Source organism: Pantherophis guttatus, chromosome 2 (assembly GCF_059756535.1).
Source record: "Pantherophis guttatus breed Tessera chromosome 2, ASM5975653v1, whole genome shotgun sequence".
NCBI lineage: Eukaryota > Metazoa > Chordata > Lepidosauria > Squamata > Colubridae > Pantherophis > Pantherophis guttatus.
Genome location: NC_142064.1, coordinates 99975521 through 99997205, shown reverse-complemented (window position 1 = coordinate 99997205; position 21685 = coordinate 99975521). Strand labels below are relative to the sequence as shown.

General features: G+C 40.2%; 2 protein-coding genes across 3 annotated transcripts; both read left to right on the top strand.

Annotated features, from left to right (window-relative positions):
* The first annotated feature begins 7280 nt into the window (after window positions 1-7280).
* Window positions 7281-10253, top strand: LOC148115215 (uncharacterized). 2 transcript variants are annotated; one of them, XM_087886452.1, is made up of 11 exons: window positions 7281-7330; window positions 7429-7505; window positions 7702-7759; window positions 7944-8017; window positions 8275-8338; window positions 8439-8506; window positions 8656-8716; window positions 8925-9062; window positions 9211-9290; window positions 9649-9714; window positions 10078-10253. In XM_087886452.1, exons 1-10 carry the CDS (start codon window positions 7307-7309, stop codon window positions 9659-9661), a joined length of 657 nt encoding a protein of 218 aa, XP_087742578.1. In that variant the 5' UTR covers window positions 7281-7306; the 3' UTR covers window positions 9662-9714; window positions 10078-10253. The 2 variants fall into 2 exon arrangements, with proteins under 2 accessions (XP_087742578.1, XP_087742579.1); XM_087886453.1 differs by lacking the exon at window positions 10078-10253 and having other exon boundaries at window positions 8925-9042.
* A 1432-nt stretch (window positions 10254-11685) lies between these two features.
* Window positions 11686-20940, top strand: LOC117661763 (C-type lectin domain family 5 member A-like). Its single transcript, XM_034410890.3, has 7 exons — window positions 11686-11872; window positions 14519-14553; window positions 15739-15908; window positions 16353-16403; window positions 16494-16630; window positions 18980-19083; window positions 20150-20940. The coding sequence occupies exons 3-7, from the start codon at window positions 15830-15832 to the stop codon at window positions 20256-20258; spliced, it is 480 nt and encodes a 159-aa protein (XP_034266781.1). The 5' UTR covers window positions 11686-11872; window positions 14519-14553; window positions 15739-15829; the 3' UTR covers window positions 20259-20940.
* Window positions 20941-21685: the final 745 nt, after the last annotated feature.

Genomic DNA, 21685 nt, shown 5'->3' with positions numbered 1-21685 from the left:
TTGTTAAGTGAATCTGGCTTCTGCATTGATTTTCCTTTACAAAAGATTGCAAAAGGTGATCACATGACCTTGGGACAAAGAAACAGTCGTAAGTATGAACCAGTTACCAAACATCTCAATTTTGATCACATGACCATGGAACTGCTACAAATGAACAATTATTACTTTCAGGTTTTGATGGGTGTTTGTCCCACCACCAGAAACTCAAGATTGGAAGATGTGTTCAAAACTCAAGATTGGAAGATGTGTTCAAAATTTGGAACCTGTTCAAAATTTGTGGAGGTATGTATTCTCAGCTGTGGGATTCTGAAGCCCCCAAGGCGGCGGCTGCACTATAGCCCTAAAGAGAAAGGCTAGAAGAAGATTTTGCAGAGGAGATGCATCTCTACCCTGTACATCTGCTTCTGCAAAAGAAAAAATGACTCAGGGCAATCCCTTTGGCAGGCCAGCTCTCTTGGCAGGCCTCTCAGAGCCTCCATGTGTCCATGTGTTCACTCTTAAACAGGGCTCATGGCTAGTTTTAATTGGCCCTTCATTCTCTCCCCAGAAATGTCAAGATGGAGAAGTGGACGCCAAGCCTTTCCACAATTATGGAGAGCTCCACTGAGGTGGTAAGGCCTGACTCTCTCCTCATCACGCTAATGGCAGAAGCCCTGTCTTTGCATATTTGTTGATATGCCAACAGACAGAATCTTTGCATTGTTATTTCAGGATCAATTGGAAGAATCCTTTCCACTAGCCAGCTGGACAGAAGTAGAGAGCCCGTGTCCATCAAGGTAGGTAGCACCTCAGAGGGAGAAGACCCCTGCTGGTTCAAAAGGGGCTTACAGGGGGAAAAAGAAGGACAGGCCAAGTGATTCATCTTGGAAAGGGGAAGCTGAGCTAGCTTGATTCCTTAAAAATTTCCCTTTCTTCCTCTGGACAGTCCGGATATGTTGGAACTGGAAACAGGAGCTCTCTTCCAATGGGGAGAAACCTTCTTCAGAGGTAAGAAGGTTTTGGCAATGGGGCTGATGGAGGCTATGCCACAAGTCCTGATAGGGGAGGGGGAAATTGAGCCTCCTAGCCTCAAGGCTTCCAAAGGCCCTCTTTCTCTTGCTGTCATTTGCAGGATTCAATGCAAGTCCTGGTGGGCTCCCAGAACAGCAGCCTGGAGGACGTGGACTCCCTTGCTGGGCTTTTGGACGAGTTGTCAGAGGGAAACTGGGAGGAGGCTGCAGTGGCTTCCGATGCCAGTGAGTCTTCCAGTCCATGGGTAAGAAAGACAAGATGTTTCCTCTTGGGGAGGGATGGAGGCAAAGAATAGAGAGCCTATTTTTTTCATCCCCATTCAATAGGCCTCTTTTAGGGACTTCTAGGTCTCTTTTGCCCTCATGCCTAAAAAGGAATCACTGTCATTCACAGGATTCTCCTGACGACTCGGAAGCCACACTTGAAGATCTTAGCAGCCTGGGAGAAGTCTCCCTGGACCTCTTTCTTTAATTTAAAAAGGTATCTATTTCAGATTCTTCATGGAGCACTGCCTTATCATGTCAAAGAGCCTTTTGCAGCTCAATGAAGCAATGAGCTATGCCGTGCAGGGCCACACAAAGCACTTTCATATTTCACCAACCAAATATTGTCCAACAAATTATTTTAATATATTATTAGTATATTTTTGAATAGATGTATATATAATAAAAAAAATGTTCATCTGATTAAGTCTTTGTTTATTAAAAAAGGCAGATATCTGATTATGACAATCAAACATAATTTTTATCTGATAGATGCAACTGTTTCTGTCTTCTTTAGTGTACTTGCAACTTTCCTTCCAAATCACTAGGGGGCAGGCTGGCCCTGTGCTCCTCTGAAAAAACTACTTTCCTATTGAGGTTGTGGGTTCACCATTAAAGCTATCAGTCCCTCTGGTGTTCCTCACCTCAATTTATGCCTGAAGATTGAGCTATGCCTATATGGACATGCAGTGATTTGATAAACTGGATATGTTCCAGCCTCCAAATAGAATATTTTGCATGGTGGCAAAGCTTTCCCTTTCTGACATGCTGGCAGTGCTGTATGTGGGCTTCTTTCCCTAATCGTGGCAGCACCCAGGCGGTTCCTAGGAGAAGGAAAGTGACCTGAATGGGGAATTTCTTCTAATAAGAACACAGAGTCCCACTTCAAACTCATTTTCATTTTCAAAACAGGTTTTTTAAATAATCAGGCTCAAATTATCCTGTTTCATATCCTGCTATGCCCTGTCAGGGAACAGTGGATGAATCATCTTGTCTGAATATCAACCTACACCTTCATCGGGAATTACACAAAAGAGAGATAGAAGCATATACCGAAGAACGGACAATTTTTTTAACATGTAGTAATTTTGACATTTCAGGATGTGCTTCTTTTTTTAAAAAAAAGTGTGTGTATGTGCATATGCACAGGCAGTGAGTGTACACAGATTTCACCCACTACTCTAAGAGGTCATGTTTTCATATTGTAGAATAATCAGATAATTAAATGAAGTGCTAATGGCTATAGCTCTTCCCCACCTTCACTAAGCTATTGTTTTAGTAGAGTGTATTGAGAGGAAACTAAGAACCTAGTATGCATTTCAAACCAGGGGCAGATGGGAAAAAGAAGGTCCATTGTTTGGTGGGCTGGAAATGAAAAATTCTATCTCCTGTCATTGGAAAGTGTTGCTTTATTACACGACAGACATGACATGGATTGCATACCTGCATACCCATCATGTTTTGTCCTGAACGCCATCACTCTGCTAAACAAATAATTCCCTCAACACTGGCAAACTAGTTACTAAATCTGCATTACTATTAATCTTCTCATCATTCCTATCATCCATCTCCTCCCACTTATAACTGTATGACTGTAACGTTGCTGCTAGTATCCTTAAGATTTATATTGACTGTTTCCCTATGAGTATCCTTAAGTGTTGTACCTTATGATTCTTGACAAAAGTATCTTTTCTTTTATGTACTCGGAGAGTGTATGCACCAAGACAAATTCCTTGTGTGTCCAATCACACTTGGCCAATAAAGAATTATATTCTATTCTATGTCAGTGTGATAAGGTACATTGGCCTGCTTAATGGATTATGAGGTATTTCTTGAAAGTGATATTTGCAGCTGATTTTACCTACAGATGATCTTTGCATCCATGATATAGATTTACAAATGAACTGTCATTCCCCTGCTTCTTAACTTTTCATCTATTTACAGAAAAAAAATCTCACTGGCTGGTTTCTGTATGGACTGCTCTACCCGTGCATGCCCTTCCCTTCCCTTCTCTCCCCTTCCCTTCCCTTCCCTTCTCTCCCCTTCCCTTCCCTACAGCCTTTTTTTCTCTTGCCCAGATGTTTGTACAAATGCTTGACTTCACACCGCTTTTCCACATATCTGCTTTGATGTTCCAGTACTATTCCTTTCTAAATTAATGAAAGTAATGTGGACAAATTGCTTTTGCTCCTATGTTCTTTTGTAGGTCCATGGAAGCTTTTAGCAATGAAGAACTGATAGTCTAGCTTCATAGAAACAAAAGAGTGCTATTACTAGACATGTGATCATGATTTTTTTTGGCCAATTTCTAATGTTTCCTTCTGTTTTCTGGCAAGAAATGGCCATTGGATATAATGGTTATAATTTGCTTAATGAGAGCAGCATTCATTTAACTGCAGGGTTTACTTTACTGGAAAAAAAAATTATGAGTTGGTGTTACATTAGGTGACCCGATTAACTACCACAGTGACTTACAATATATTATGATCATAAGTCAAGTACAACCTGCAGCTAATAATAGGAGAACTGCAATTTTGTCATATCTGGAATGTATTAAATATGATAGAACATTCTGGGTGCTTTAAATCGTGAAGTTTTTTTCTTTCCCCCCTCCAGCTCTCAGAGCTGCTCATCTTGTCCAATGTTATTTATTTATTACAACTTCTTAAAATCTACTACCAGAGAACAATAAAAGATTTTTCTGAATAACAAGTGGTTTGGAAGTGAGAAATAGTTGAATGTTTCCCCATATTTACTGCTCAATCCTGATTTAACCTTAAGCAGTAAATGTAAAAGCTTGGCAGTCAGGTGAACAAACTGTAAAGGCCTGCCGTTACTTAGCAGCAAAACAGGAAAAAAAGGGAAACTATATAGGATGATGAAAAATTAAGTGGCAGGGAAATTTAGGCAGGGATTGGCATTAGAATTCAAGAATAGCAAAGGTGTTTAAACACACACAAACTGTTGGTCCCACCTCAAATTGTAGATCACATCATGCCCAGCTGTAAACTGAGGGCATGTCCAGTATCTGATTTTTTAAATATAAACAATGAGGGGCTTCAATGGTTAGATGGCCTAGACATTTGTATTTCAACATGTATCGTTGAAATTGTATTCATAGTTTTTAATGGGATTTTGTGTGTGTGTGTGTTCGCTTTAAAATAGAGTGGAAACCATTGAAAACACTAGGTGTCTCAGCCTTAGTGGCAACTACAGGAAGGCAAACAGCATGGACCACAGACTTTTCTCATCCAAGGCCTCATTTTTAGGCCCTGTGTTGGGAAAGAAGGAGGCCATTTCAAATTGGTCATTGGATCTTAGAACCATCAATCAAAGGACAGTAACACTGGGTTCCTCCTCCGCTTTTATATTCTTGGAGGGATCAGAAGTGAGAAATTTGGAAGCTGGGAATGGAAGGACAGTTGGGAGGAAAGCTTGGAGCTTTAGCCCTAGGAAAACTAAGCATTATACTGGTAGTTCTCCACTTACGAACACAATTGAGCCCAAAATTTCTGTTGCTAAGCAAGTTTTGCTCCATTTTACGACCTTTCTCACCACAGCTGTTAAGTGAATCACTGAAGTTGTGAAGTTACTAACGCAGTTGTTAAGTCAATCTGGTTTCTCCATTGAACAATCATTAAACAAACCATTATAAATCAAGGACTACCTGTATAAACACATCTTTAGAGCCAAGAAAGGCAGGATTGGGTAGAAATAGTGTACATTTAGGGGAGCCTGTTTATATTTGACTTTCAAGTGTTTTTTTTTTTAGGTGAATTTTACAATAGTGACAACTTTGTTCCTATTCAAAGCTTCTTGTGACAGTCATAGTAAATATCAGCTTGTTATGGACTCAAGTTTCAGCTTGATTTTCCTCTACAGGGAGTCCTCAACTTATGACCACAATTGAGCTCACACTTTCTGTTGTTAAGTGAGACATTTTTAAGTGAGTTTTGCACCGTTGTAAGACTTATCTTGCCACAGTTTTTAAGTGAATCACTGAAGTTGATAAGCTAGTAACACGGTTGTTAAGTGAATCTGGCTTCTGCATTGATTTTCCTTTACAAAAGATTGCAAAAGGTGATCACATGACCTTGGGACAAAGCAACGGTCATAAGTATGAACCAATTATCAAACATCTGAATTTTGATCACATGACCATGAAACTACTGCAAAGATCATAAGTTTGAGAAATGGTCATAAGTAGCTTCTTTCAGTGCCATTGTAATTCTCAATGGTCACTAAATGAACTGTTGTAAGTGTACCTAATCTTTTTTCCAATATTTTGCCTCAGCTTTCCTTTGAAATTTCTCTAATAGTTTCACAACTCTGAAGCCTATCCTTCAGGAACGGAGTCATAACAATAACTCAGTTTGTTTCTGTTTTTGGCATTATATCAGAATTAGATATTTTTATAAATTCAGAGAGGATACAAGGACACATTTAAAATCTGGAAATAACTGCAAATTCTCCCACTTGAGGAAGAAAAAAAGTTATATCTATATGAAACAATAGACATTTTAGAAGTAAACCTGCAAACTGGGATTTGAAACAAAATAAGAATTAGTTCTTTCTGTAAAGCATGTGATTTCATATTTCACTGTATCTGAAGTATAAGTTGTGAAGCTTCTCATTTTGAACCAGGTGTTTATATTTTTTATTTTTGTTTCTCATTTATAATGTTTGGAAATTAAAATAAAATATATTTGTTAACTAGCGAGCCCATTTCTGAAGAAAGAAGATATGTCTCCATTCATTAGGGAAGTGAATGCTTCAAAATTTATTTAGAAAACATTTAAGTACAACGTCTCTTTCCTGGTCATTAAAAATGTGTAACTTTTTTCACTTTGAGCCTGAAGTCACATTATTAATACAGGTAGTCTTCAACGTAAGACTGCCACAGAGCCCAGAATTACAGTCGTAACTTGTTGCAGCCGTAAGTCGAGGCATCGTGTGACTGGACCCAAATTTTCAACCTTGTTACAGTAGTTGTTAAGCAAATGCTGAAGTCATTAAGTGAATGCCAGGACAGTGCCATTCTATTATAAGTCATAAAGGTAAGTCAGAAGTAGCTCTGAGCAGTTCCTCATAATTTCAAATAGTCGTTATACAACCAGTCATAAACCAGGACTACCTATAATGAATGGCTTGTTTAAATACAATAAAATGTACCTGTAGATGTGGTAGAAACAAAAAGTTAGTAATTACTACTTGCATAGGAGGAGCTTTTCAAGTCACAAAAAGAACATTAAATAATGTTCTACTACCTCTCATAATAGTTAGATCTGTCAGGGGAGAGAAGGGCCTGCCCTGTCTTTCCTGAGCCAGGCTCCGGCAGGAGGCAATGGATATCTGGCATGACCCTTAAGCAGCAGCGGAGGCAGTGGCACCAGCCCAGTCAGCAGTCACTTCCTAACTGGCCAGGTTCATTGTAGCCAGTTTCCTTCCCAGTGTTGTGTGTGCTCCATTGTGGAGATTTTCAAGAAAATATTTATTTATTTATTTATTTAATTTTTATTTATTTATTTTGTCAAGCATGTATAAGATAATAGATATAAGTATAAACATGATTATGAATACATGAAATGGATACGAATAAATGGGGACAGTAGGACAAGGATGGTAGGCACGTTGGTGTGCTTATGCACGCCCCTTACAGACCTCTTAGGAATGGAGTGAGGTCAACAGTAGACAGTCTAAAGTTAAAGTTGTGGGGGTTTGGGGAATCATTTGTCTGAGATGGTATGTAGAGCCCTTTCTTGGGCTGGAAGTTGGACTAAAAGTCCCTTCCACCCTAGGATTCTATGATTCCCTTTGTGCTTTGTGCCACAATGATTGTGGTTCTTTGTTGTTCATGAACAGATAGTTTCCCACATGAAAGGCAATGGCCAAAGGCCACCAAGGGAGTCAGACATGAGCCACTCCTAGTCCCAGGTGAGATGCCCTGCTTTTGCAGGTCTAGAATGTAGCCATTGTTTACCTGGTTGCCAAGGGAACGAGGTTGTCAGTTTGTCTGAATAGCCTCTTTGGAAATGGCTGTCAGGAGGTTTTTTAGAGTAAGTGTGGCCATCTCAGATGCCAAGAAACTGGCATCAGGAGAAAAAGTAATGCTTTCCAGCTTTTCTGACTGGCTCATGTCTATTTCTCTTCACAGAACATCTGGAAAAGGTGTTCCACACTCTTCTGCTGTACGAAGAGCGCTGAAGAAGACTTTCCTGTGCCTCCTGACAGGTACCAGGGCCTTCTCCTTAAAACTTGAGCATAGTGGGGCACCATTGTTGGACTGTAAAAGAATCTGTAGGAGCCTCTGAGATGGTTTCCTGTCCATAAGGGGTTTGCGGGGCAAAAGATGGGCAACTAGCCGGTCTTAGAAAAGGGAGGCTGAGCTAGATGCATGTTCATTGAAATGTCACCTTCTTTTGCTCAGGTCGCACGAGGCACAGGAACATGGTGTGCAGCATGGAGACATGTCTTCATCCACAGGGGTAAGGATGATTTTGTAATATGGCAAATGGGGGTTCTTGCCTCAAAACCGGTGAGGGAAGGGAGGAATTCTCACTTGGGGAACCTGGCCACCGTAGCAAACTCAAGAAGAGCCCCTTTGATTCGTGGAGAGATCTGGCAGAGAACTTTGAATTTTACATTCAAATGAACAATTATTACTTTCAGGTTTTGATGGGTGTTTGTCCCACCATCAGAAGCCCAAGATTGGAAGATGTGACACCTGTTCAAAATTTGTGGAGGTATGTATTCTCAGCTGTGGGATTCTGAAGCCCCCAAGGTGGTGGTTGCACTATAGCCCTAAAGAGAAAAGCTAGAAGAAGGTTTTGCAGAGAGGATGCATCTCTACCCTATACATCTGCTTCTGCAAAAGAAAAAATGACTCAGGGCAATCCTATTGGCAGGCCAGCTCTCTTGGCAGGCCTCTTAGAGCCTCCATGTGTTCACTCTTAAAAAGGGCTCATGGCTAGTTATAATTGGCCCTTCATTCTCTCCCCAGAAATGTTAAGATGGAGAAGTGGACGCCAAGCCTCTCCACAATTATAGAGAGCTCCAGTGAGGTGGTAAGGCCTGACCCTCTCCTCATCATGCTAATGGCAGAAGCCCTGTCTCTGCATATTTGTTGATATGCCAACAGACAGAATCTTTGCATTGTTATTTCAGGATCAATTGGAAGAATCCTTTCCATCCTGTTCCACATGGACAGAAGTAGAGAGCCCGTGTCCATCAAGGTAGGTAGCACCTCAGAGGGAGAAGACCCCTGCTGGTTCACAAGGGGCTTACAGGGGGGAAAAGAAGGACAGGCCAAGTGATTCATCTTGGAAAGGGGAAGCTGAGCTAGCTTGATTCCTTAAAAATTTCCCTTTCTTCCTCTGGACAGTCCGGATATATTGGAACCGGAAGAGGAGCTCTCTTCCAATGGGGAGAAACCATCTTCACAGGTAAGAAGGTTTTGGCAATGGAGCTGATGGAGGCTATGCCACAAGTCCTGATAGGGGAGGGGGAAATTGTGCGATATAGCCTCCTAGCCTCAAGGCTTCCAAAGGGCCTCTTTCTCTTGGCACACAGGAGCTGAATGCAGCCTATGGTTTAGCCATCTTGTTGAGCTGCAGAGAGCTTTGGATTTAGCCTTGATGCTGTCATTTGCAGGATTCAATGCAAGTCCTGGTGGGCTCCCAGAACAGCAGCCTGGAGGATGTCCTTGCTGAACTTCTGGACGAGTTGTCAGAGGGAAGCTGGGAGGAGGCTGCAGTGGCTTCTGATGCCAGTGAGTCTTCCAGTCCATGGGTAAGAAAGACAAGATATTTCCTCTTGGGGAGGGATGGAGGCAAAGAATAGAGAGCCTATTTTTTCATCCCCATTCAATAGGCCTCTTTTAGGGACTTCTAAGTCTCTTTTGCCCTCATGGCTAAAAAAGATTCACTGTCATTCACAGGATTCTCCCGAAGATTCGGAAGCCACACTTGAAGATCTTAGCAGCCTGGACGAAGACTCCTCTTTCTTTAATTTAAAAAGGTATCTATTTCAGATTCTTCATGGAGCACTGCCTTGTCATGTCAAAGAGTCTTTTGCAGCTCAATGAAGCAATGAGCTATGCCGTGCAGGGCCACCCAAGGCACACAGGTCAGAATGGAAAGTGCTGATACAAGGTGGCCCACTGGAAAAGGAAGTGGCAAACCTATCCAGTATCCTTACTAAGAAAACTCCATGAAAGGTTTCAAAAGGCTACAACCTATGATGCCAGTAAATGACCCTCTTAGATCAGACCTGGGAAGGGCAGAGAGTAATTACAAGTAACTACAGAAAGAGTAAAGTGTTTGTACTTTTATAGAAAGTGTGTGATACTAATAATAATTTTTTATTCCTCCCCCAGATGCTTCCCCTGATGGCTCTCCAGAAGTCAGCTTGGAGGAGGATGAAACAGTCCCAGGCACATCAGGTGAGTTGGTCAATGCCTCCTGGCAGCCAACCAAGAGTGATTTGGCTGAAGCACAGCTGCAACAGGGCAGCCCTGAGGCTTCAGGTGGGGAAAGAACTCAGCTACAGAGGGTTAATGTTGAGGAGGAACTGCTTTCTGCACCTCATCTGAGAACAGGTAGGGCAGAGAAAAGGGGGGAGCAGTGAAGGTCATCCCAATTACTTGCAAGGAAGTAGTCTCGCCCTTGTTGATGGGTTGTACCAAAAGCTGGCACAGCAGACAGACAGAGGTGATGCTGGGAACTTCTTCATGAGCAGGGGGTTGACTAGAAGATCTCCAAGGTCCCTTCCAACTCTGTTATTCTGTTCTGTTATTCTGTTTCAGCTACGGAGACAGAGGGCGGGATCACCATCACCTCAAGGAGCCGCTTCCCATCCACCCACCCACCAGGAACTTTCCAAAACCCAATATATTAATAGTAGTGATTCTAAGATTTTTAATAATTACTTTGTAAATGTTGTAATTAAAATAAGGTTTACTTTTATATTTCACCAACCAAATATTGTCGAACAAATTATTTTAATATATTATTAGTATATTTTTGAGTAGATGTATATATAATAATAAAATGTTCATCTGATTAAGTCTTTATTTAAAAAAGGCAGATATCTGATTATGACAATCAAACATAATTTTTTATCTGATAGATGCAACTGTTTCTGTCTTCTTTAGTGTACTTGCAAGTTTCCTTCCAAATCACTGGGGGGCAGGCTGGCCTTGTGCTCCTCTGAAAAAAATACTTTCCTATTGAGGTTGTGAGTTCACCATTAAAGCTATCAGTCCCTCTGGTGTCCCTCACCTCAAAGTTATGCCTGAAGATTGAGCTATACCTATATGGACATGCAGGCATGCAGGTGTTTAATAAATTTAAATGTTTCTCAATTGCTTCATTATTGAAACAACTATCAGTCCACCCAAATTGGGGGTGGGGTGGGGGAGTTGCTGCATTCTCTCTTGCCAGCACATCAATATGCTATATTTTCACTACATCCACTCTATTTTGTCCGTAATATTTTTACCAAGACAAATCTGCTCATACTTTGTCCAAGACGTTCCTTCTCACTTAGTCAATGTCTTCTAATGCTGGAAATTTAGCCTTGAAAAATCTTCCTTATCTTAGTGATCTCCAATTTTATTTTGATATGAACAATCCCACCCCCCCACCCCCAGGTCAGACCTGACTCTTTTTGGAGAGGGATATATATTTGATCCAGATCTACAAATAGTAAATCAGTACTTCATTAATCAGTAGTAAACTTAGAGTTTAAAAATGTTAACATGTAGAGATCTTCTATCCATACGGGTAATTTGTCTGAGCATAGTTGTGGTTTTGCAAAATTGTAATCGAAATGAAATGAAGAATTGTTGCAGCTCAAAGAAAAAATATAAAAATGAAAACATTAAAAAAACAAGAACAATCATGCCATCTTCAATATCTGAAATCTGAGGGATTCATTCAAGGTGAATTCATTAGAGTTGTACAGTGCTCAGATTTGATTCCAAAAAGGTGATTCAGTATATGTAAAAAAGGACCAACAACCCTGCACTTCTTTTAACACACCAGCATCTTTTCTTGGGATGGCACAGCAATTCCTCCCTGTTTCAGCCATGTATTTTAAAGGGATAATCAAAATCTTTCTAATATTTAGAACGAAGCTAAATAAACTCTGGATGTTAGAAAAGCTGACCAGGACCAAGTTCAGATCTCCAAATTCCATAAAGTTCACTTGTCATTTTTCTGCTCTAAGCCCAAATCGCCTCACAGGGTTGTTGTGAAGTTAAAATGGGAGGACGAGAACAAAACACACTCTTCCAATTATATTCTCAATACTGCTGTCATAAGCATGTAGATACCCGCACATGCCAGCTTTTAAAAGGAGAAAGTGCATAGCATATGTTAAGAAAGGCAGCCACATAGTCTAATCAGTTCAGAAAATTTTCACAGCTATATTTAAGAAATGAAGAAGTGAAATATGGTCTAAGTGAAGCAAATGAGGAAGGAAAGAAAATAAGATTCCCTTAAGAGCTAAGAAGAGAGAAATGGCACGATGAAATCATCTTAGGCAGAAAGAGAAAGAACTGTGGAAGAAAACAGAAGCAGTATCTCATTTGCTCTCAAGTAAGCTTATTTTGTTTCTTTTTCTCTAACAACCTCTCTGGCTTGTTTCAGATCAGTTTAACCTTATAACAATTAATCATGACTCAGATTCCAGAGACTTCTCGGGGATTCATGTTCAATTGAATTGACATGGACATTTAAATTTTCCATTCAGAATGGAATGAGGGAGAATTTGGTTGGACTATATTCATAATTTGATAACAAATTCCAGCACATGACATAATGGCTTTGAATGTAATAGGAAGTAAAATGGATGAATTTGCCCATCCAAATACAAGGTTTCAAAACTTAGCTCTTTATGTTTGTGGTGTTAATTCAGAATTGTCCCCTTTTCTTTTCTCTTCTTGTCTGCCCTTCTAATTGGGACTGGTTCCTCACCATTAACGTGGCAAGTAGATCCCATGATGCCTGAAATAGCTATAACTAATGACTTTCACTGGACCAGATACATAAGGAATTAATTATGCTCCTTTTGCTTGACTTCTATAGAATCTTAAATCTTAATCCCCCTATGCCCCACAACAGCAGGGTTTTGAAGGACAGCACCTTGTGACATACCAATTTAAGCTATCACACAGTTGAGACAATTTAAATTCCTATTTAACTTTCCCAATTTTAAAGCTGTGTTTTCCCTTTTCTTCTCCTGATAAAACTTTGGTCATGGGCTTGAGCTACTATCTTGCTTGATGAGATGCTGAGACATAAAAATCCCTGCCGCCCTGAAGGAGGCGGTGGTGAGGCCCCTCCTCAAGAAGCCTTCCCTGGACCCGGCAGTATTGGCCAATTATCGTCCAGTCTCCAACCTTCGTTTTGTAGCGAAGGTTGTTGAGAGTGTGGTTGTGGGACAGCTTCCCCAGCACCTGGATGAAGCATCGTATCTGGATCCGTTCCAGTCGGGTTTCAGGCCTGGGTACAGCACGGAAACGGAATTGGTCACGTTGGTTGATGATCTCTGGAGGGCTCGGGACAGGGGTTGCTCCTCTGTCCTGGTCCTGTTAGATCTCTCAGTGGCTTTTGATACCATCGACCATGGTATCATGCTGCACCGGTTGGAAGAGTTGGGGGTGGGAGGCACCGTACTAAGGTGGTTCTCCTCCTTTCTCTCTGACCGGTCGCAGTCTGTGTTGACAGGGGGGCAGAGGTCGACCCCGAGGCCCCTTATATGTGAGGTGCCGCAGGAATCGGTCCTCTCGCCCCTTTTGTTCAACATTTATGTAAAGCCGCTGGGCGAGATCATCCGTGGTTTCGGGGTGAAGTACCATCAGTACGCTGACGACACCCAGCTGTACATCTCCACCCCAGACCACCCCAACGATGCCCTTGAAGTGATGTCCCAGTGCCTGGAGGCCGTACGGATCTGGATGGGGAGGAACAGGCTCAGGCTCAACCCAAGACTGAGTGGCTGTGGTTTCCGGCATCCTGATATAGTCAGCTGGTGCCATCGCTGATTATTGGGGGTGAATCATTGGCCCCCACGGATAGGGCTCGCAACTTGGGCATCCTCCTGGATTCACGGCTGTCTTTAGAAGAGCACTTGACGGCCGTGACTGGGAGGATTTTTCATCAGGTTCGCCTGATCCGCCAGTTGCGTCCCTTTCTAGATCGGGACTCCCTACGCACAGTCACTCATGCCCTCGTTACCTCTCATCTGGACTATTGCAACACTCTCTACATGGGGCTCCCCTTGAGGTGCACTTGGAGGCTCCAACTGGCGCAGAGTGCGGCCGCGCGGGTGTTTATGGGAGTGACGTGGAGTTCCCATGTAACACCTCTCCTGCGTGAGCTGCACTGGCTCCCGGTGGTCTTCCGGGTGCGCTTCAAGGTTCTGGTTATCACCTTTAAAGCGCTTCATGGCTTAGGACCTGGTTACTTACGGGACCGCCTGCTACCACCAATAGCCTCCCACCGGCCAGTACGCTCCCATAGAGAGGGGCTCCTCCAGGTGCCGTCGGCCAAACAATGTCGGCTGTTGGCCCCTAGGGGGAGAGCCTTCTCTGTGGAGGCACCTACGATCTGGAACGAGCTCCCCCCGGAGATACGGAGGATCCCAGATCTGCGCACCTTCCGCCGCGTGCTTAAGACTTTTCTATTTCATCAAGCTGGCCTGGCCTAAATCTTCCCCCTTTTAATGTGGAAATTTTAAATTTGTTTTAATTATAGGGTTATGGGTAAGGCGTTTTAAATTGGGGAACCATTTTGGATTTAATTTTGTTTTAAATGTATTTTAATGTTTATATTGTATGTTTTTTAACTTTGGCTGTTCACTGCCCCGAGTCCTTCCGAGAGGGGGCAGTATAAAAATTTAATTAATAAATAAATAATAAATAGGGAGTGGGATGTGCTCAATTCTACTGGCATTTGAGGCTGCTACGGACATGCCCCTTTGCCTTCAATTGCCTGGAGTTGGAGCACAGGCTGCCAGAGAGACTGGACACATGTATAAGTATGTGCATGGGTTTGGTTTGGTTTGGTTTGGTTTGGTTTGGTTTGGTTTGGTTTGGTTTGGTTTGGTTTGGTTTGACTTGTTTTGCTGGAGCAGTTGGTCTTTGGACAAAAGAAGACACTGTCAATGACTTTGGTCTATTAGCGAACTGCATCTCAGTCAGTCTTCTCTCCCTACTTCATTTTTGTCATTTTCTTCCCCAGCTTTCCTGTTCCTTCTGGTCTGTGGTTGGATGTAGGTATGTCAAAAAACACAATTCTATTGCTCAGCAAATCTGGCTAAGGTAGGAGGAAGAGAGGAAGCAAGCTTCCTGTAACAATCAGCTGCAGTTGAGCAAGACATGAAGAATGGGGGATGTGTTATTGCTTAACATATAACCACGTCATTGGAGAAGGAAACAATGTAATGAGGCAGAAGGTTGGTGGGGGAGGGGGAAGAACTACCAAGAGGGATTTTGAGATGAAAGAGGCAGTCATAGGACGGGGGATCTGTGGCAGAAACCTGTGGGATTCTCTCAAAGAATACCTCCTTTCTGCGTGATATGCTCTGTCCTCTGCCTGTGTACTATGCTCAAGGCTTTGTAGTGATGAGCAAAAAAAAAAAAAATACTGAAGCCTACATCTGGTAATTGTTGCGTCTACGCTTGAAAGGGGAACCTAATCCAGAGAAGTGATAGCAGGAAGAAAAAGTGCACTGACCTTTCAAGAACAAGAGCTAACACAAACACACATAATGGAAGAAGAGCATGCTGTAGGGGAAGGGGGGAAGGCAGCAGACAATTTCATTTTGAAGAGAAATGAAAGAAAGAGGGTCTAATGCTGTAGAGCTATAAGTTTTTTCAGTTTTGAACATCTGGCAGATTCCTTTGTTTATGTGAGTAAAAATACAATAAAAGAGAAATGAAAAATAAAGTTCCTTCCCCCTTGGCCCTATTTGTTCCCCATACCTACAACTACATCTGTAGTCCTGGGATTAAGTACACTGCTACATTTCAGAAATCAGGTTCCTTGGGCAAACTGTAAGGTGACTCAAGCCTCCTTCCCAGGGATTTGCCTATGCTTATCCCACACACTCTACCCCATTGCTGACCTTGTTACAGAGGTAGAATTGGGCTCTGGTGGCAACACAATTTAAACAGGTATACTGTTTTGCTGAGTCAAAACCTAGAGAAATGCATGTTATTGTTGTGAGAAAGAACCCTAAATCTTGTAAATTTCTGTTCATCAACTGTATAGAGAAACAATAAACCTGAAATAAAATAAGTGAAAAAGGAAGTTCATAAATTGTAAAATTCATATTCTTCGTGCAGTCATTATCAGTTTACTTATTGATTTCCATTTACTAACTTACTAATATTTGCCTGACAGTGTAGTAACAAGTACTATACCTCATTTAATTTGACATAGCTCACTTTATATTTCAGATTCAAGCAAAGCCTGACTCATAACTGAAGATTTCAGTCTGAATGCAAAAGGAAAATATCTTGGTGTTTTGCATCTAACCTAAAGACTAATATGAATTGGAAACTCGTGGGTACACTAGTGCCAACTTTGACTATTAAGCTAATAGGCAGTTCTCTGTTCTTTGTATATTGTATGTATTATATTGATTTTTATTATCAATCTTCTAATTTTGGAAAATAATGGTTAATAATGCTACCTTTGCATGTCATGCCATTCTTGTGATGTGTCCATTTTCAACCATAGCAGTTCTTTTGACCAATGTAGCACTGACCAAAATTCCATATGCAAAATATATTGCCATTGTTATTATCGTTATTCTCTCTCATACAGAGAACGAGAGAGAGAGAGATCTATTAGAACAAGTTACAGATCATTTCCATCAGTGTTTTAACTAGCATGGGAAGTTTTTATAGATCATGAAAGGAAATTCTCAACTGCATGAGTCACCTTCTATATGAGAAAGATAATACAACTGGGAGGGAGTAGGTGGGCTTGAATTTAGTGAGCAATTTTTTGTGAATGACCTTGATAGCTTTTTAAATGCCTGCTTATATTAAGAGTCATTTGTATTCAGTTTCACAGATCTTCTCAGAAGTCCCCAAAATCACCTCACCAGGAAAAACCAGTGAGTTTGCAATGTGAATGCCACCAGTGAGTTTGCAATGTGAATTCTCCTCCCTTCTGGACACTGAAGCCATTTCCCCATTTTCTTTAGGCTGCCCCTTAAGGTGGACTCTGTATGAAGGAAAGTGCTACTACTTTACTACGCTGCGAAAAACATGGGATGAAAGCCAAAAAGAATGTGTCTCGTTAAATTCTCATCTTGCCGTTATCAGCAGCAAAGCAGAACTGGTGAGGAGATAGAATGCATAGTAAAAAAAAAAAAAAAAAATAGCAAGTATTTTGGGACAAACATTTAAAATTTATTACACTTCCATAAAATAATGTGTAACTGTCTCCTTCCCCATCAAACAATTTACCTTTAAATGGAAATTAGGACATAGTTGCAGCCAGCTTTAAGCCCTCCTTTTGCTCATGCCTGTTTGATTCTAGTTCAGTTTAAGAAAATCTAGCCAGACAGAGCTATTTTGGCAACAGCTAGCAAAGTATTCAATTCAGGTCTGAAGCATTTTTTAAAAAATATTATTTATTTCTAAGTATAGATAGTCCTCAACTTATGACCATAAATTGAGCCCAAAATTTTGCTGCTAAGTGAAACATTTGTTGAGTGAGTTTTGCCCATTTTATGATTTTTCTTGCCACCATTGTTAAGTGAATCACTTCAGTTGGTAAGTTAGTAACACGGCTGTTAAGTGAACCTGGCTTCCCCATTGACTTTGCTTGTCAGAAGGTCGCAAAAGATGATCACATGACTTCAGGCCACTGCAACCGTCATAAATAGGAGTCAGTTGCCAAGCGTCTGAATTTGATCATGTGACCATTGAGATGCTGCAATGGTTTTAAGTGTGAAAAATGGTGATAAATCACTTTCTTCAGTGACATTGTAACGTTAAACCACCACTAAATGAACTGTTGGAAATAGAAGACTACCTGCAGCTATTTTTTTCACTTTTTAAATTCCAACAGTGCATTGTTTCATCATTTTTCCAGTCACTTGAGATAAAATTACCTCAGGTGATCAGAAAAACAATGAAAGGGTGTGCACCACTGAACCTATTTTAAAGAAGAAAGCCCTGTGAAAAGAAAGTAGTTCAGGAAAAGAAAAATAGTAATTTAAAAACACACATACATATTTGGGATAGATTTAGAACTGGCAACATTCCAGATATTAAGCAACTGTATGAAATTAGTTTTAAAAGCTGTTCCAGATATTAGAAACCATGGCAACTATTTCCTCAGGTGAGAGGGTATTTTTGCCTCTGAAAAATAACCACACAAATTGTAAGATTTAGATCTAGAAGAAAGTGGCAAGCAAAATCTTTCTGAAGTGTTGGTGGGTTGTTATTGTTTTTAATTACTATTTTTTCCCTCTTGAGTTGAGGAAAAGTAGTGGTATAACCAGTGTTAAAACATTCTAAAAGTAGAACAGGACAAATCTGGAAGCCCGTTCTCTTCAGCTACTGTGAGGAAATGACTTTCACAAATACTGTGTGTGAGGGAGAAATCTTGAAATTAAATGCTTTCTGTTCTCTTTTAATTTTCTTTCCTTAAAGAATATGCATTTGATTGGCCCAATTCCATAGAGCTTAGAATTGATACTATATTAAAACCTACAAGGAATGCTTTGTATTTATTTGAAATAGAAGCTGTTGTACAGATAGAGATAAACTTGATACTGAAAAGGGTACCGATAACCCAGTTCCAAAGGCTTCTCTGCCCTCCCCCACAGTCACATGACTGCATTTTAGGCACTCAACAACCAGCCCACATTTATGGATGTTTACAGCATCCCACAGTCACGTGACTGATTTATAATGTTTTTGCCAGAAGCCAGCATTTTCTTCTAGTTTATGTCAAAAAAAGCCCCATAGCCAGAGGTGGATTTGCTTAATAACTACAGAGTTCACTTGGCAACTATGTTGTTTGCTTTACAATTGCCACAGTCTCTTAATAACAACTGCAAAGAAGATCACAAAATTGGACAAGATCATGTGATAACCCAAATACTGACTATCACAATTTACAGTCATAATTGGGGGGCCAATTAACGTTGTAAGTCAAGGACTATCTGTAATGCATAAGGTATGCATAGTTTATGTTGATGTAATTTGAATGCAACTTATACAAATATAGTAATAACTTTATTGTCATTGTATGTGTATACACAGTATATCCACACAACGAAATTCACTTAACACCCAAAGACCAGGTCCAACACACATAACAATCTTCAAACACACTCCCACCCACCACAATTCCACACCACTAAACCACCCAAACATCCACACAACAGACCAACAGCTGTCCAACAGCTCACTGATGATGGCCCTTTAGTTCATTGTTGAGTTCAATTATAGCTCTGGGATAAAAACTATTCAGAAAACATGTGGTCCGAGTTTTAATTGTTCTGTATCTTCTGCCAGAAGGCAACAGTCCAAAAATATTGTAAGCAGGATGGGAATAATGTATGTTTACACAGGGTCTGTCCTTTTCCTTTATTCTATAGATACTTTGCAGGTCCATAACATAATTTGGTGTCACTGTATTTCATAACATTTTGTTCCTGTGTATCCTATCCAGGCATTCCTGAACAACAAAACACAAAATGCAGATTACTTCATTGGCCTGAGACAGAGAAATGGAGAGTGGAAGTGGATTGACAATACAAAATTTGACCCTGGCATGTAAGTTTTATTAGACCTCTAATCATTATTGTTTATACAGAGTAGGAGTAGGGCACTTTGGACAGCTGACTGCATCTGACAGCAAACATGGATGTATACCTTGACTGGCCTTCAAGAAGAACATTTAAAATTCCAAAACTTCGGATCCTGATCTTGTTTACTCTGATTACTCTGTCCACTGCAGTTTTTGGCATTTAAAGAAGTGTGGCCCCCTGTTCACTCAAAGGTTGTCTGCTCCTAACTAAGAATGAAGGAGAAGTCAGCTCTCCTTGCCTGTGGCTAGTAATATTGATCTATTCTGGATTGTTGTGGAAAAAAATATTATTGTATATACTTACAGATAAGCCCATCTGTGGATAAGTTGATCCTTGCATTGATAGATGTTCGGGTATGAGAAAGTGTGATAGAGTAATCATTCCATGGGATGTGCTGGCCTATTGGGAAAGCAATCTCAATCGAGAAGTAACCCACACAAAAAACATACTAGGCTAAAAAAAAAGACCACAGGTTACCTAAATTTAACATGACATATGGCAAATACTCAGGCATTAATTCACCCATCATATGGAAGGTGAAATGTATATACTATTCTGATGGTGTTTTAGGTATCTCTTTCTGCAACTACTAGTGCCCAGTATATATAAGTGCAAAAATCTATGAGTGCAATTCCCAGCAGAGGTTTGACCTCTCTATAATAAACTCTGGCTATCTGTGTCTGAAAAGTCCCAATAAGGATAAAACTGGTCACATGACTCCTGGTGGGTTGCATGATTGAATTGTGTGAGCTGAAAAATACATCCTCTGCCTCCAAGATGGGTCAGACCAGCAAGCATATTCACAAAACCTAGTTATCTTGATGGAGTGTGTGTATCTTTTTATTGCCTACATTTCAAACTTCTGTGATAAAGAATTTCTATGAAATCTTGCCCATTTTTCATTTCCATGTATATTTATTTGATTCTTATTCTGCAGCTCCCATATAAAAATGAAGTTTCTGACATTTTGCATGATTACTGCTCCATTTCCTGTAAATAAAGTTCTGACTTTTTTCAATTTCCCTTCATAGATTTAATGTTCAAGATAAAACAAACGACTGTGCTGCAATTGGATTAAATTCCAGAGTCTCAAAATCTTGCTCTGAATTCAACCGCTTCATTTGTGAGGAGAAGGTATAAAAACTCTTTGGGCAATGGAAATTCACAGCAAGATAGAATCAGAATTCTATCCTCTGTTCATAAACGCTGGCCCTGATAAGAAAGTTAACCTACTGTAATACAATTAAACAATTTAGAGTGAGCGTACATTAGAGTACATCCTTTCGAATGTATTTCAGGTTACATGGAATTCTACCATTAGATCTAATTCCTCCTTGAATGAATATAGTTTTTTTCCCCATGCCATCATTCTGCTAAACAACTAATTCCCACAACACTTTCAAATTATTTAGTAAGACTGTATTAATATTATCCTTCTCATCTTTCCTATTGCTTATCTCCTTTTCTACTTATGACTATAACTTTGTTGCTTGTATTTTTATGATTTATATTGTTTTATTTAGTTTCCTAGTACAATTTATGTTGATTCTATCACTAAGTGTTGTATCTTATGATTTATGATGAATGTATTTTTATGATGACTATGATCATGATTTATCATAACTTTTATGTACAATGAGTATTATGCACCGAAGACAAATTCCTTGTGTGTCTAATCACACTTGGCCAATAAAGAATTCTATTCTATATCAACCTGTATTATATTGCTGCTTTAAAAATAAATGTTTTCCAGAGGAATTGTGACCGTTATTTCAAATCAGCAAAATAAATGCCAATGACTATCAGACATTGGAAAACTGAACTATTGTACTGTACTCTGCTATACTTAGAGCAAAATATGTACATACATTCATTTCAAGCTCTTTTCATGCAAAAGCATTCTCCTGTCTTCTGTAGAAGGTTAACATTTTAAAGATGATTTGTTTGTATGACCTGTTAACATCCTGAGTTGTGTATGTTGTGCTGCTTTATGTCAACCAGTTGGGTGACATAAAACAACACAAAATTAGGGCTCTCCACGCCAGGCCGACAGATAAAAAGAAACTATGGTTGCTTTTGCCTCATAGCAGAAATAAAGACAGCAGTAGGATGGTTACTGTGCTCATAAACTTGCATAAAACAATGGGTCCATTTCTCATATATGCCTTTGCCTTTTATGATTACACTTTGCATGTTTTCAGTATACAAAAATAATTTGTTTCCTATTTGGTCTTTTAAAGGTTAACTTCCCCCTCCTAGAATATGCTGATGCATATTAGATGAACTATTTTGATCTCCTTGTATTGGACCTGTGGGAAAGGGCCTTTATGTGTCTCTATAATTTATTTCCACTAACAAAGAAAGATGTGACAAGGTGAATTTCATCATTTGGAGAAACATTTGACTGATTCAGTTTGTTAACTCATTTAGTCCATTGACCCAGTTGTTGCCATCCAAAGCCAGAAGAAAATTGACCTTTCCATCCCACATGGTATCACGAGACTGGGGAGGTCTGCAGCAGCAGGTTCTGAATTGCAGGAAAGATCCTGTATGGAAATTCTCATTGA